The sequence below is a fragment of the Chiloscyllium plagiosum genome, unplaced genomic scaffold (genome assembly GCF_037043375.1).
Source record: "Chiloscyllium plagiosum isolate Xiang-an unplaced genomic scaffold, Cpla_swu_hap1 HiC_scaffold_8, whole genome shotgun sequence".
NCBI lineage: Eukaryota > Metazoa > Chordata > Chondrichthyes > Orectolobiformes > Hemiscylliidae > Chiloscyllium > Chiloscyllium plagiosum.
In genome coordinates this window covers 67,624,038-67,639,762 of record NW_028270146.1, presented here as the reverse complement: position 1 = coordinate 67,639,762, position 15,725 = coordinate 67,624,038, and the positions used below count along the sequence as shown (strand labels likewise).

At 39.4% G+C, this 15,725-nt stretch overlaps 1 protein-coding gene across 2 annotated transcripts in view; it reads left to right on the top strand.

Moving 5' to 3' along the window:
- Positions 1 to 15,725, top strand: part of slc25a21 (solute carrier family 25 member 21) — a 523,142-nt gene that overhangs the window by 494,155 nt on the left and 13,262 nt on the right. For both annotated transcript variants that reach the window (XM_043697848.2, XM_087989933.1), the window contains one exon: positions 1,922 to 2,029. In XM_043697848.2, coding sequence (XP_043553783.1) covers positions 1,922 to 2,029 — 108 coding nt within the window. The remainder of the gene's footprint in view (positions 1 to 1,921; positions 2,030 to 15,725) is intronic.

Sequence of the window (15,725 nt, the reverse complement as noted above, 5' to 3'; positions counted from 1 at the left end):
CTTCAATAATTATCGGTTACAGACAGTTCTCTACTATGTGATTGTTTTCAAATAAAAGTCACTTGCAGAACCAATAATAGAATTTGCACAATGCTTTCTTAATTTCCACACTTCTATTCTGCCAGTTCATGGACCTCACATTCTTTGCCATCATCTTGAACATTTATCAAACATTAAAGCTTGCCAATACCATTTCATAAACACCTCATGATAGTCGCAACCCTCTATTTGCTGGACCTTTCAGGAACATGTGTCACCCAAGTGCCTATTTTATGCAATGTGCCTTTGGATGGTAGTAGTCTATGGGGGGGTGTCATGATAATTCAGTATACTACCATCTAGCACAGATCTATCATATTCTGCTCCTCAGAACTGTTAGCACAAAGTACATGATTATGAGAGTTTCAGATGCCTTATCACCTTCTATCATCCTCTCCAATTCTTAAGTTGTAATCAGTCCCAATTAACCATGAGAAATGAACCTTAATCAAGTGTACAAAAAAACTAATCATTGTCCTCTCATGTACAAGGGAACTATTAACCCTAGGAAAAGACTGAGCTAAAGTACGCTACTACTTATGGTAATAGTTTAGAGATTCCGAGTTCAAATTTCACCTCAGCAAGTTGTGAAATTAAATTCAATAACTTTTTCATTAAGGAGGTAATGGTTAAAGCTACTGTAAAAGTCCAATTGTTTCTTTTGTTTTCTTCAGATAAGGATACATCTCACTACCTGCTCTGGTCTACATTTACTTATCACCCTCATTCTATGTTGGTAAACCTTATGGTCTCAGGACAATTTAGAATAAGCAATATGTATATTTCCCCAGAAAATAATTTAAAATGTTTTAAAATCCACTTTGAAGTAGATGAAGTGGGGTGAATATGAAATATATTTATTAGGTAAGGGAATTAGTGAAATATTAAGGAATTGAGGAATGTGCTCAAATTATTTAAACTTAAGACTTTTGCAAATATAGGAGAAAGTGAGGATTGCAGACGCTGGACATCAGAGTTGAAAGTGTGGTGCTGGAAAAGTACACCAGGTCAGGCAGCATCTGAGGAGCAGGAGAATCGATGTTTCGGGCATAAGCCCTTCATCATCATTCTTTTCCAGCACCACACTCTCAACTTTTGGAAATATAGCCAGTTAGTCAGTTATCTGGATTGTCACATGACAGCAGAATGAGGGAGCATTGTGGTGTTACTTGAGATTTTGGGATCTGTGTAAGGAAGAGGTCAATTCAGCTGCAAATTCCTTAACCCAAATGTGTGATATTTGGTTAATGGGAAAACCTTCCTAAATATTATTATAGATGCAACAGCATGAAATTGATTCACACTGTTTGCCCAGATTAACTGACGTGAACAATACATACTTCAAAATGGGTGGGCAAGCCTTACCTTTTGTAGATTGACTTCATATTGGAGCTTGGACCTTATTTATCTGGAAACAGTAGGCACATGCTTGGTGACTGCAATATCGATGAAGAGGTTTTAAATGTTGGGTTATACGACCATAGCAAATTCTGTGAGACAATGGGAAGTGCTTAAGAAAGAGGACGTCCATTGGGACACAGATGAGCAGTTGGAGGATGAGAGAAGTGATTGACAGTATGGGGAAGCATAATAAGGATGAAGCTGAGAGAAGTCTCATACTCTGGCTCTGCATTTCTTTGTTCCACATTCTCCCATGTGTGGCTGGAAGTCTAATTTGTCTTATCCAAAAGACAACACAGTCTTCCAGTGTAATGTCCCTGTACAGTAATAGTGTCTGCATTCAAGATTGTGAAGTGGGATTTGAGTCAATGATCACCTGAATCAAAAAAAGAGTACTGCCACTAAGCCAAAACCAAAATTTAATTTCAAGGAATATTGTATTGTATTTTTTTAACCAATGTACTATTTAACAACTTTTCAGATTTTTACAGTTGCTGGACTTGGATCTGGACTTACCGAAGGTGTTGTTGTCAACCCTTTTGAAGTGGTCAAAGTGAGCTTACAAGCTCAACGGAATTCTTTTTCAGAGGTTGGTGTCATTTTAATTTTTTGTGTTTTAGAACAGTGACTTCCATTTTATTATCATACTTTACAATATTGCATGTGACATATAAAGTTCTACATTTATAAGTATTTTGCAGTATTATTTTGCAATGGCATGAACCACAGAATGATTACAGAAAGACACAGGCCATTCAGCCCGTCATGTCCATGCCAGCTTTATGTAAGCACTACTCGCTAGGTATTTGTCCCATTCCCTTTTGAAAACAACATTTGAACATGCACGCACACAATTGATCATGATATTCCAGTTGACACTGGACCAGTGTTTTAGAAAGATTCACTTAAACCTCCTTGCTTTATATTCTATGCCTCCAATGTAAAATCTAGGATCCATTATGCCTTATTAACTGCTTGCTCAAACAGCCCTGCCACCTTCAACAATTTTTTGCGCAAATGCAGCCAAGTCCCTCTGCTCTTGCATCCTCTACTTAATTGGATCCTTTAATATTTATTGCTTATTCTCAGTCTTCCTACCAAAATGTACCACTTCACATTTCTCTGCAGTAAATTTCATTAATTTGTTAATTCCTACAATCTGCCTGCGACGTGTTGCAGTCTAACATTATTCTAAGAAAATAACATAGTAAGAACTTAGTAACAAGTAAGAACATAGAACTCGGACCAGGATTAAGCAATTTAGCCCTTGAACCTGCCAAGCCATTCAGTATGATTATGGCTGATCTCAATTCCACTTTCTTGCCTACTCTCCACAATCCTTCAATCTGTTATTAATTAATTGGCCCATTCACCTAACCTATCCATACTCAATTGTAAATTTCTTGTTTCTTTATTGCAACTTCCTTTCCCACCTATTTTAGGGTCATCTGCAAATCTAGCTATAGTACCTTCTATTCCTGTATCCAAGTCATTAATCTAGATTGTCAATAGTTGGGGCTTGAGGACAAGCTAAATATTGCAAACCAGAAAAACAGCTATTTATTCCAGCTTTCTGTTGACACTATGTGATCTTACATTGTGTATTGACCTTTTATGCAGCACCTTATCAAATGTCTTCTGGAAGTCCAGATATGCTACATCTATGGGATCCAAATCATCCACATTGTTTGCTATGCCTTGAAAGAACTGAAGCAAATTAGTCAAACATGACCTACCCTTCATAAAACCATGCTGACTCTGATGGTTGTATTTTAAATTCACACATGTCCTGTTAGTACCCTTAATAATGGATTCTAACAATTTCCCTATGACAGGTGTTAAACTAACTGGTCTACAGTTTTCTACTATTTTCTTCCCTCCCTTTTTGAATTGTATTCACATTTCTCCAATCCACTAATCCAGAGAATTTTAGAACATTGTAACCAATGGTTCCACTATCTCTACTGCCACTTTTTTTAAGATCTAGGATGTAGGCCATCAGACTCTGAGGACTTGTCTACTTTTAATTCCAATGGTTTACTCAGTACTTCTTTCGTTGTGATGATAATTGTTCTAATTGCCTCCCTTTCTATAATCTCTGCCTGATGCAATTGTGATGGTACTCATGTCCTCCACTATGAAATCTGAGGCAAAATATTGATTTAATTTCTCCTCTATTTCTATGTTCCCCACTATTAATTTCCCAGTCTCACACTCCAATAGACCAACATTCACTTTAGCTACTCTCTTCCCTTTTCTGTACTTATAGAAGCTATAATGGCTTGGACAAATCCCAAGCTGACAGTGAAGACAAAAATGTTAGCCTGCAACGCCTGTGTCATAAGCACACTGCTGTACGGCAGTGAAACATGGACTACATATGCCAGACAAGAGAGAAGACTAAACACCTTGCACTTGAGGGGTATCAACCATATCCTGGGCATATCCTGGCAAGACAGAGTGTCCAGTGCAGTGGTCCTATTTCGCACTGGCCTTCCAAGTGTGTACACTCTGCTCAGGCACCGGACACTGCGCTGGCTGGGCCACGTGCACCACATGGAAGATGGCCACATCCGAAAGGATATCCTCTATGGAGAAATTGCATCTGGGAAGAGACCCACTGGGTATCCCCAGCTGCGCTACAAGGACATCTGCAAGAGGTACATGAAAGTGCTTGATATCGTTGCAGAGTCCTGGGAAAGGCTTGCAGCTGACCGCACAAGATGGAGAAGCACCCTGAACCAACACCTCAAAACAGGGGAAAGAAGCTGATGAGTGCTGCAGCAGACAAGTGGGCATGAAGGAAGGAGTGCAGCAGCTCGAGCAGATCAATGACCACATACAGATGTGACCTCTGCGACTGGAACTGTCACTCCAGCATTGGTTTCTTCAGTCATAAATGGCGTTGCTTCAGGGAAGCAGAAAGCCAGAACAACGAGGATGCAAACCATGGTCAGCCATAACTGGAAGGGACCTCACATATTGCGAATCATTTTGATTTTCTGCACCAGTTTTCTTTTATAGTTTATCTTTATTCTTTTAGTAACCCTTTGTTGATCTTTACAAGTTTCCCAATCTTTCGGCCTACCACTGGTCTTTGCAGTATGGTGTACCTTAGTCTTAATGCTATCTTTAACCTCTTTGCTTAGCCATGGATGCTTTATTTTCCCTCTTGCAATTTATCTTCCTCTCTGTAATATATTCCCTGGCTATGTTGAGGAATTTGGGAAAATTGCATGAGATGTGCAGTGAAGCCTTCCCCAGTTCGGAAGCAACTAGCTACATTTTCGAACTAAGTCCAGGCATCAGGATGAGAGTCCAAAAGAAATCAGAAAACTCTCAAACTACTCACTTAGTTGATCATCTAATTAATGCCTCTGAGCTTCAGCTCTTAGATCCCACTGTTGGTCACTGTGGCCCTCTCTCAGCCTACCTGCTTTTTATACAAGGTCATAGCTGCACCTCCTCCCTTGTTAGATTAAATTCTTTCACATTGCCAAATCCTCACTCTGTTTCAAGCTGCATTCGGTGACCAGCTGTTATCTTCATATTTGATAGAAATATATTAAAGTTGATATTAGAATAAGGAAATGAATATACATTTCTGAAGAAGAAGAAGAAGAAGAGCATTTTTATCACATATCTTTCCAGCCCAAATTTTCTCCTGTTTTGCTTATTTAAGGATAAGGTTCTTCAGCAGACTTCCAGTTTTCAATCCTAAAGATCAATGTCATGCGGGAGGTATAGCTAATGTAAAATGAATTTGGAATTGCAGAAAGGTTGGTGGAAGGCAATGCCAGTAATTATATTTTTAAAGTTATGTGAGGGACAGTGAGCAATTAAGGAAAAAAAATCATTACAAGATATTGTCGGACAGCTTATAAAGGAGTATGAAGAAATGGCTCATGGCTCCAAATTATTTTGTTTGTCACTTTTGAATGCCCGTTAGTAGTCTCGTTGTTGTAAGATTAATGCGAGATTAAATTAGTAAATTGGAAGTAAAATGAGATGGTGTTAACCAATGTTGATGGACTGAATGTGATTTTTTTTTAGTACGATCATCGAATGAGAAAATAGAGCAAGGTTTTATTTGTCCCGTTGTGTTTATACTTTGGTAAAGCTACCCAATTAATGTTCACTGCTTTTTATTATATTAGATTCCCTACAGTGTGGAAACAGCCCCTTCAGCCCAACAAGTCCACACCAACCCTCCAAAGAGTAACTCACCAAGATCCATTTCCTTCTGACTAATGCACCTAACACTATGGGCAATTTAACATGGCAATTCACCTGGCCTGCACATCTTTGTGACTGTGGGAGGAAACCGGAGCACCCTGAGGCTGGAATTGAACCTGGGACCCTGGTGCTGTGAGACAGCAGTCCTAACCACTGAGTTCCATTTGCCTGCATTTGGCCTATATCTCTCTAAACATTTCCTTTCCATGTACCAGTCCAAATGTCTTTTAAATGTTGTAACTGTACCTGTTTTTACCACTTCCTCTGGCATTTTATTCCATATATGCATCACCTTCTGTTTGAAAAAGTTGCCTCTTAGATCCCTTTTTAAATTTTTCCCCTCTCATAGTCATAGAGTCATACAGCACAGAAACAGACCCTTCAGTCCAACTCATCCATGCTGATCAGGTTTCCCAATCTGACCTAGTCTCATTTGGCCCATATACCTTTAAACCCTTCGTATTCTTATACCCATCCAGATGCCTTTTAAATCTTGTAATTGTACTTGCCTCCAACCAATTCCTCTGACAGCTTGTTCCATACATGCACCATCCCCTGCATGAAAACGTTATCCCTCAAGTCCTTTTTAATCTTTACCCTCTCACCTTAAACCTGTGACTTCTGGTTTTGAATTTCCAATCCCAGGGCAAAGATCTTTGCTATTCATGTTATCCATGCTTCTCATGACTTTAGAAACCTCTATAAGGTTTACTTCAACCTTCTACACTCCAAGGAAAAAAGTCTCAGCCTATCCAGCCTATCCTGATACTTAAAACCATCCAACCCTGGTAACATCCTTGTAAATCTATTCTTCACCTTTCCAATTTAATAACATCCTTCCTATAACAGGACAACCAGAACTGTAAGCAATACTCCAAAAGTGGCCTCAACAATGCCCTGTGCAACCACAACATGACATCTCAATTCCTATATTCAATGCACTGACCAATGAAGGCAGTCAATCTCATCCAACATCTAGGATATAACACTTTCATTCATGTTTTCAGCAATATAGGCCTGAATGATTTTGTCTTGCCTAAGCTGAAACAGAGCATCATTGGTCAGGTTCTTGGTGAGTAATTGCTTCTTGACAACATTATCAACAGTAACTTCTATTTCTTTGTTTATGAGTGGCTATAGGCTGATGAGAAGACAATTGGTCAAATTTATCCTGCATTTTTGGACAGAATATAGCTGGGAAATTTTCCATGTTGTTGTTTAGAACCCAGTATTGCATCAATGCTGTAACAGCATAGCTTGACACACGACTAGTTCTCAAACCCAAGTCTTCAGAGCCTAGCCAAGATTTTATATGCAAAACCAAAATACTACGGATGCTGGAGATCTAAAATAAAAACACAAAGTGCTGGAAAAATTCAGCAGCTCTGGCAGCATCTGTGGAGAAAGAAAAGAGATCAAGATGGGTTTGAAATCAAAATCAAGGTAGCCAAAACATTGTCAGGAACTCTAGCTTTTGCAGTCTTGATCGAGGTCTTTTCCTTGATATTGCAGGGAGTGTATTGACTTGGTGAATTCTGTCTGTGATGGTAGGGATGTCGTGGTGGATCATCCATTTAGCATTTCTGGCAGATAATGTTTGCAAACACTCCAGCCTTGTCTTTTGCGCTAACATCAGCATCAGTCACAACTGGATGTTTCAGCACTGCAAAACTTTAACCTGTTGTTACTCGACTAGTAAGTTCTGAAATGCTGTTTCCATTGTTTAGCATCCATGTATTCCTGTGTTTGTAGCTTCACCAGTTTGGCACCTCAATTTTGGTGTGCCTGCCGCTGCCTCTTCAGCTACAGGTGTACTCTTCGTTCGTCATCATTGAACAGGATTGATCCCTTACTTGATGGTTATGGTATTGATTTCCAATGAATAAGTCCAAGCAATTAAGCCAAACAATATGACTTTCAAGAAATGTCTTTAATAGAAATGTCAGGAACCCCTTTTAAAAAACGTCAGTTGAGATATCCAAATGAACCTCTATCTTTGCATAAATCCTCAAGAACTATTAATAATGAAGTGACTTCATAACACCACCATCTATAAAGAAATAAAACACTATTTTTAAATGTGTTTCATTACAAAGTTTTAATTGACCAAAATATGAAAAAAGTGACATTCACATTCAGTCATTCACTCTTTAAATAGTGTTGTGCCAGGTACCATCTTTAGTAGTCAGGCAATTCAAAGTATCAGCAATTACATCAGGTTTGCTCACACAGTGGACAATTTTTAAATGTTATGGTTGTATTAGTAAACTCTATCAATAAAGTCTGACATTCTGATATTTTGATTTTATTTCTGCAAAAGTAAATTGATCATCATTGGTATAAGTGTCTCCCTGTAGCAATGATGTACACAACTTCAAAATATTTAAGAGCCAGTAGCAATTCCAGAGTTTCTTTTTCTACTTTTTTGGTGTTAACTTTGTATTTTAGAAAAGTATCCAACTTGCTTCTGCAGACCTACCCACATTCCTATGATCAGCATCAATTGCTTTCTTGAAAGCCTTAGTGAAATTTAAGGCAATGAACACTGATTCATTGGCAAAATTGTTTTCACTCTCTTAAAAGATACATGGCACTTCTCTAGCATCTTGACTTTCTTTTCCAGCAATTCTGTGATTAGATTAGATTAGATTCCCGACAGTGTGGAAACACTGTTTAGGCCCAACAAGTCCATACCGACCCTCCGAAGACCAATTTCCCTCTGACTAATGCACCCAATACTATGGGCAATTTAGCATGGCCAATTCACCTAACCTGCACATCTTTGGACTGTTGGAGGAAACCGGAGCACCCAGAAGAAACCCATGCGGACACGGGGAGAATGTGCAAACTCTACACAGACAGTCGCCCATGATTGGAATCAAACCTGGGAGCCTGGTGCTGTGAGAAAGCAGTGCTAACCACTGAGCCACTGTGCCACCCTGGCCAACAATTTCTGATTTGTTTCTGATTTCCAGCATCTGCAGTTGTTCATTTTTTTGTTAAAGAAATATCAGACATAGCAGACATTGGGTGCTGAAAGTTTGTAAATCAGGTAGTAATGGCACACACCCAGAAACACTATGATTCCCTATTTAGTCTTACAGGCTAGGGAACTCTGCTAATATTTCTACTTTTACTATGTTAACAGTTTTTGTCCCCCCTCTACTATATTTCCAAGATTGGAATGCCCATGCATTTGTAAATATACTTTTGTAAGATTTAGCACCAAATCAGTAGACTGTAATATTACAAGCAGAGCCAACAGTTGTTCCAAGTGGTCCTTAAAGGTATCAATGTCAAACAGACATCAAGTTAAGTGATTAATAGGAACATTGACTACTACTTAGTTTATCAGTCTCTAGAAAACTGCTAGGACACTTTCTGGCCTGAGTGGCATCACTCATCATTGGACAAGGCCATTCTTTTTGACTAAATCTGATATTTCTTTAACAAGAAAGCAAGGAATTGCAAATGCTGGAAATCAGAAACAAATCAGAAATTGCTGGTCAGGAACCATAGTACCCAACACTTTAGCGATCCCCTTTCTCCTCACCTACCATCCCACCAGCATTCATATCCAAAAGATCATCAGACACCATTTCTGCCATCTCCAGCAGGATGCTTCCACCAGACACATATTCTCTCTCCCTCCCTTGTTAGCTTGCCATGGGGACTGTTCCCTCTGGGACACCCTGGTGCACTACTCTTCCATTGCCAACACCCCGCCACAGCGCCAGGACACCTTCCCATACAATTTCAGAAGGTGTAATAGCTGCCTCTATCCTCACTATCTAAGACCCCAGACACACCTTCCAAGTGCCACTGCAATTTACCTGCACTTCACTCAATCTAGTGTACTGTATTCGCTGCTTACAATGTGGTTTCCTCTACACTGGAGAGATGAAGCGCAGACGAGATGAGCAGCTTTGCTGAATGCCTACATTCTTCTGCAGAAATGACCCTGAGCTTCTAGTTGCCTGCCTGATTTCCTGGCCAAAATCTCTGTCTCAAGCTTTGCAACACTCAATGTAAGCTAGAAGAACAAGACCTCATTTTTCACCTGGGAGCTCTGTAACCTTCTGGACTCAATATCGACTTCAATAATATTTGGGCCTGAGCACCTTCTCCCATACCCTTACCCCAACCCAACCTGTCATCACATGGGCTGCTACCAACCCACTGTCAGCCACTAACAACCCCCATTAGCAGCTATTCATTCTCCTAGGCTTACCTTTTACTCCTTCCACTTCCCTCCACCTAGCATTTATACGATCCTTTACTCAGCTACTTTCAGTTCTGAGGAAGGGTCACTAGACCTGAAGCATTAACTCTGCCTTCTCTCCATAGGTGCTGCCAGACTTGCTGACATTTTCCAGCAATTTGTAATTTAATTTTGACATTTCTTTAGCTCTGGCTGTTGAAAGAACATACTGGTATGTTCTTTGACAGATGTGTTTTGGTGACAAATATGACACTAACCGTGCAGTCTTCCTGCAAGGAATTGGGTCAGAGTCTGTTTTTCCTACTGTATTGACTTTCTGTAATTCGTGCAGAACCTGGTTTACCAGAATCACCCTAACTAATTGGAGACCTCCACCTGCTCTGAATAGGTTTACTTTGGGGGTTTTCCAGAATATATTGCATTTCTGCTTTCACCTGGATCATTTCACCGTACCTAAACAGAATGGATGTTGCTTTTTCGAAGAATATTCCCCTACACCACACCGTGTATGGCTAAGATAGTACACACAGATTTTACTCCTTTGAATTCCTTTAGTAGCATTGTTAAGTCTCCTCGTGACTTTGCCTCTAAGTATGAAAGCTTGACATCCAATCTTGCTAATAATTCAGTGTCTGCGAACCAGATGGTAGAATGTTCAATTTCAGAATTGTCATGGCTGCCTCCCACGTCATTTTCATTACATCTTCAGCCTGCACTTTCCTTGCTGCCTGGCATACCTGTGCTTGCTTATACTCCTCTAGGCAATAATATTTCTTCAACACTTTGATGTGACACTGCATTTCTTTTTCTAGTGATATGTGATATCAATCAAATAATTTACTTTCCAATTGTTTTTGAATACCTGATATGGACCAATGAATTGTACTTTCAGCCATTAACCTTGTAAACTCAATGATTCTAACACTTTATCCCTGACTGTGATGTTGTCATGCTGTTAGCCTAATTTTTTATGGTTATTTGTGAAGTTTTAAGGTGCTTGTGAGCCATTTTGCAGGCACTTTTGAGCTGATTATTTAACAATGATACATAAACTAACATAGATGATTAGTCACAAGAAACAAAAACAAAAATTGCTGATTTCTCTCCACAGATGCTGCTATACCTGCTGAGTTTTTCCAGCAATTTCTATTTTTGTCTCTGATTTCCAGAATCCACAGTTCTTTGTTTTTTTTTGTTTTATGGAAGATTTGTCCCTCTGTTTTAAAAAAACTGCTATTTCACTAGTTTCAGAGGATCTCTTAGCTCATGTCCATAAAATAAGTTGACTAAAACAGGATTACTCATTCGTTGAACCCTGGATGGTAAACAAAAGCAAAATCGAGAGATTTGTCCCAATCATGGGGATATTCATGAGATGATCTGCTTGTTGGCTATGCATGTAAAGATGCTAGGTGTATTTGTAAACTTATCGCCAAAATTCCTGTCATTATAGTCTAGCTCCAACTTGGAGCTTGGAGCCTAGCTTTTCAGTCATTGCCCACTTCATTGTTAATTGTATTTAGAAGACATGAATTCTCTTGAACCACTATAAACAAATACACAGTCTTGATAGATGAGGAGGTGCACGATTGCAATGTGTGCAACTCTTAGATAAATATAAAAGTATGCAAAAGTTTGGAAGTAGAACATTCATAAAAACACTTGTGCATCCAGCATTGGTGCAATGTCTTGTGATTGATGACTCTGCTTCCATTATGACAAAGACAGATCTCAGTGCTGCAATGGAATTCTCAAATGAGGTACTGAGACTCACACTTGTTGCCATGTAAGCTCAATTTGATTCCAGGTAGCCACATGAATGTCAGTACTCTGAGAGCCACAGATTTTCACAGCAGTTCAGCAATCTGCCTGCAACTGTTGTCCATTTGTAATTCCTCAGATACTGAAGCAATCCATGTATATCTGAGAAAGACTTGGACATATTTGGATTGGACTAATAAGTGGTGAGAAACAATTGTGCTACACTAATGCTAGCAGTGAATGTCTCCAATGAAAGAGAATCTGATCATCTTCCCTCGAAAAACAATAACATTATGATTACTGAATCAACCATAATCAGCAATATGCATGGGCCAGCAGTATTAATACAGTGGCTACACGAGAAATTCAGAAGCTGGAAATTTTGTGGCATGTAATGATTCCTGCACCTCCAAAGCCTGTCCAATATCTACAAGGCACATGTCAGGAGTGTGCTAGAATACTTTCCAATTGTTTTGATGAGTGCAACACCAAAAAACTTAAGAAGCGCAACACCAATCAGGAAAAAACATTCCAATTCATTAGCAGACCATTCAACTTTCACTTGATCCAGTGCCAATGCACAATGACAGCAATGTGTACTAACTATAGGGTTGAGATTTCACCTGAAAATTTCCCTTCAGCCATTATGATTTGAAGCTATATATCTATTTGTTCAAGTGCTGGACAAAAGCCTTCCCCAAAGCACTCTGGGTACATTTACACAACTGGGCTGCAGCTGTTCAAAAAGTCAGCTCACCTAAGCTTCTCGAGCAATTAGCGATAGACAATAAATCCAGGTCTAGCCAGCAATGCTCACATACCAAACTGCCAAAATTATAAGGATAGCTGAGGCACCACATCATGATGGTTCTGTGGTGTGCAAACTTGTTATCCTTTCTCACAATTCATGCTACCTTCACTGAGGATGTAGTGCTCGTTAGTGCAATCCGTCAACTAAAGGAAGAGGAGAAGAAAGAAAACGGTATGTATCTGAATCCTTTCATGCTACCTCATTATACACTGTGTTGCCTGTATCTAAACTCTCTCGAATTTCAATCAGCCAGTACCCCATACTTGCTGTCTGACACTGACTCCCAGTCTAACAATACCTCAATTTTAAAATGCTCATCTTTGCATTCACATGTGGCCTTTTTTTTAACCCTATAAATATTTGAGCAATTCTCCAAATCTGACCCCCTTTATATTCTCTGATTTTAATTGCTCCACTATTGATGGTTGTGTTTGAGCTGCCTTGACCCTCTCCTCAGGAATTCCTTTCTGAAACCTCTCTGTCTCTTCATCTTAATAGTTCTTTGAAAAAAACTGCTGCTTTGATCATGATTTTGTTCATCTTTTGTGATTACTCCTTAAGTGACTTGCTATCAAAATATTCTTATTGATGTAATTCTTAATGAACAGTTTGAGATGCTTTACTACATTAAATGCATTGTATCAATGAACTAGGAGGTCAAAGCAAGACTATTCTATTTAGAGGTCCTATGTTTAAATAACTGATCAAGGAGCTGCTATGACGTTTTGCCATAGTGTTATCACTGAAAGTTCATATGCGATTTGAGGTGGCTACAGAGAAAACAATTAGTGTTCTTTTTTGAGTATTGCTACATCAATAGATTGCAAAACAAAAGGTGGAATCTTACTAGGTCCTGAACAATACGGGATTTGGTGAGAAACCTGGGAGAAACATGCAGGAATTCCTGTGAGGCTTTTTTCAAAGTTGGGAGCAGCTAGCGTCATTTTCCAATAGAGTTCCAAGGTTCTCATGAGGCATCAGCAAGATGCCTTTTAGGGGGATTATTGCTTCTTGGCCGCATTAACTACACACTTTGCCTCATTAATAATCAACCTCCTAACCTTCCACATGCTGTGAGGAAAGATGCCAAGAGCTCTCAACGTGGAAGTTTGAGTGGGTGTCTGGTAATTTGAGCTCACTGTTTGTTTATTAAGACCACCATCAGGTACAGAGTTAATACATAGCAGAAACCTTCTTTTGGAAGGTTGTCATCTGTGTGCAAGACATCAGTGAAATATACATTCCCTATGCAGGCTAACAGCTATGGGCTTTAACATGTGCTAAACAATTCAACTATGGTACATCATATAGGACTAGGGCATCCAGATCAACAAGCTGTCTGGCACATTATACTCTTCTTGAATAATTGTTTCTCCCATGTTAAAAACAAATATTCATTATGTAATTAATGTAATTATGTAATTAATCTGGATTAGCTTGTCAGCTATGGTCAGCGTTGAGTTCAGATTTAACTCAGTGCAAATGCATGGATTTGAATTAGTTAAAATTGGTTCAGTTATTCGGATGTTGTGTATGATACTATATGTTCTTCAGTCCAAAGTTTTTTTTAAATTGATTTATGGAATGTCAACTGGAAAAGTCAGAACTTCATAATTTCAGTTCATAATTGTCCTGGAGATTGTGATACTGAGGAGGTGCCTTTTCAAATACACCCTAGTGATTTATTAATCCAGTTCAGAGGATGGTTGAGGATCAATCATGTGTGTGTGTATACACATATAGGCAAAGGTTTATTGCATCTAACGTATGCTCCATCCTGAAAGCATGTCTGAAAATGAAGGTAGCAACGCCACGACAGAGTGAGAAATGCCAATGAGAAAGTAACAGCAATGCCAGTAACAATGACAAGTTCCCTTGGTGCTAAATCCAGATTTTTTTTAATGAATGGTATCAGCTGCAGCATTTCATAATGGCCATATTTCATTGGTCAGATTTACCAAAGAACTGTGCTTAAACTACCAATTGTAAAATTCCTTGCTCAATTAATTGAATACAAGTTATTACCTTCCCAAGTAATATGTTAACAAAAAAACGTCACCCAACATGGGTCCCAAAGTCTTGATACTCAAACGACAAGCCCCATTAACGACCAATTGAGTGAATTGAGTTGTGCAGAAATTTGCTCCACAAAGCCTTGACAGCTCCACAACTCACAGCCCAAACTTTTTAAAAGTAGTCATAGAGATGTACAGCACAGAAACAGACCCTTTGGTCCAACTCATCCACGCCGACCAGGTCCTAACCTAATCGAGTCCCGTTAGCAAGCACTTGACCCTAAACCCTTCCTGTTCATATACTCATCCAGATGCCTTTCAATATTGTAATTGTACCAGCCTCCACAACTTCCTCTGGCAGCTCAATCCATACACACACCATCCTCTGCGTGAAAATGTTGCCCCTTAGGTCCCTTTTACATTTTTCCCCTCTCACCCTAAACCTGCGCCCTCTAGTTCTGAACTCCCCTACCCTAAAGAAAAGACCTTGTCTATTTATCCTATCCATGCCCCTTCTGATTTTATAAACCTCAATAAAGTCACCTCTCAGCCTCTGATGCTCCAGGGAAAAACAGCGCTAGCCTATTCACCTCTCCCTATAACTCAAATCCTCCAATCCTGGCAACATTCTTGTAAATCTTTTCTGAACCCTTTCATGTTTCCTCACATTTTTCCAATAGGAAAGAGACCAGAATTGCACACAATATTCCAAAAGTGGCCTAATCAATGTCCTGTACAGCCACAACATGACCTCCCAACTCCTGTACTCAAAACTCTGACTAATAAAGAAAAGCATACCAAACATCATCTTAACTATCTTATCTACCTACGACTCCACTCTCAAGGAGCTATGAACCTGCACTCCAAGGTCTCTTCGTTCAGCAACACTCCCTAAGACCTTACCATTAAGTGTATAAGTCCTGCTAAGATTTGCTTTCCCAAAATGCAGCACCTCACATTTATCTAAATTAAACTCCAGCTGCCACTCCTCAGCCCAATAGCCCATCTGATCAAGATCCAGTTGTAATCTGGGTAACCTTCTTCGATGTCCACTACACCTCCAATTTTGGTGATATCTGCAAACTTACTAACTATACCTCTCCTGCTCACATCCAAATCATTTACATGAATGATGAAAAGTAGTGGACCCAGCACCAAGCCTTGTGGCATTCCACTGGTCACAGGCCTCCAGTCTGAAAAACAATCCTCCACCACCACCCTCTATCTTCTACCTTTGAGC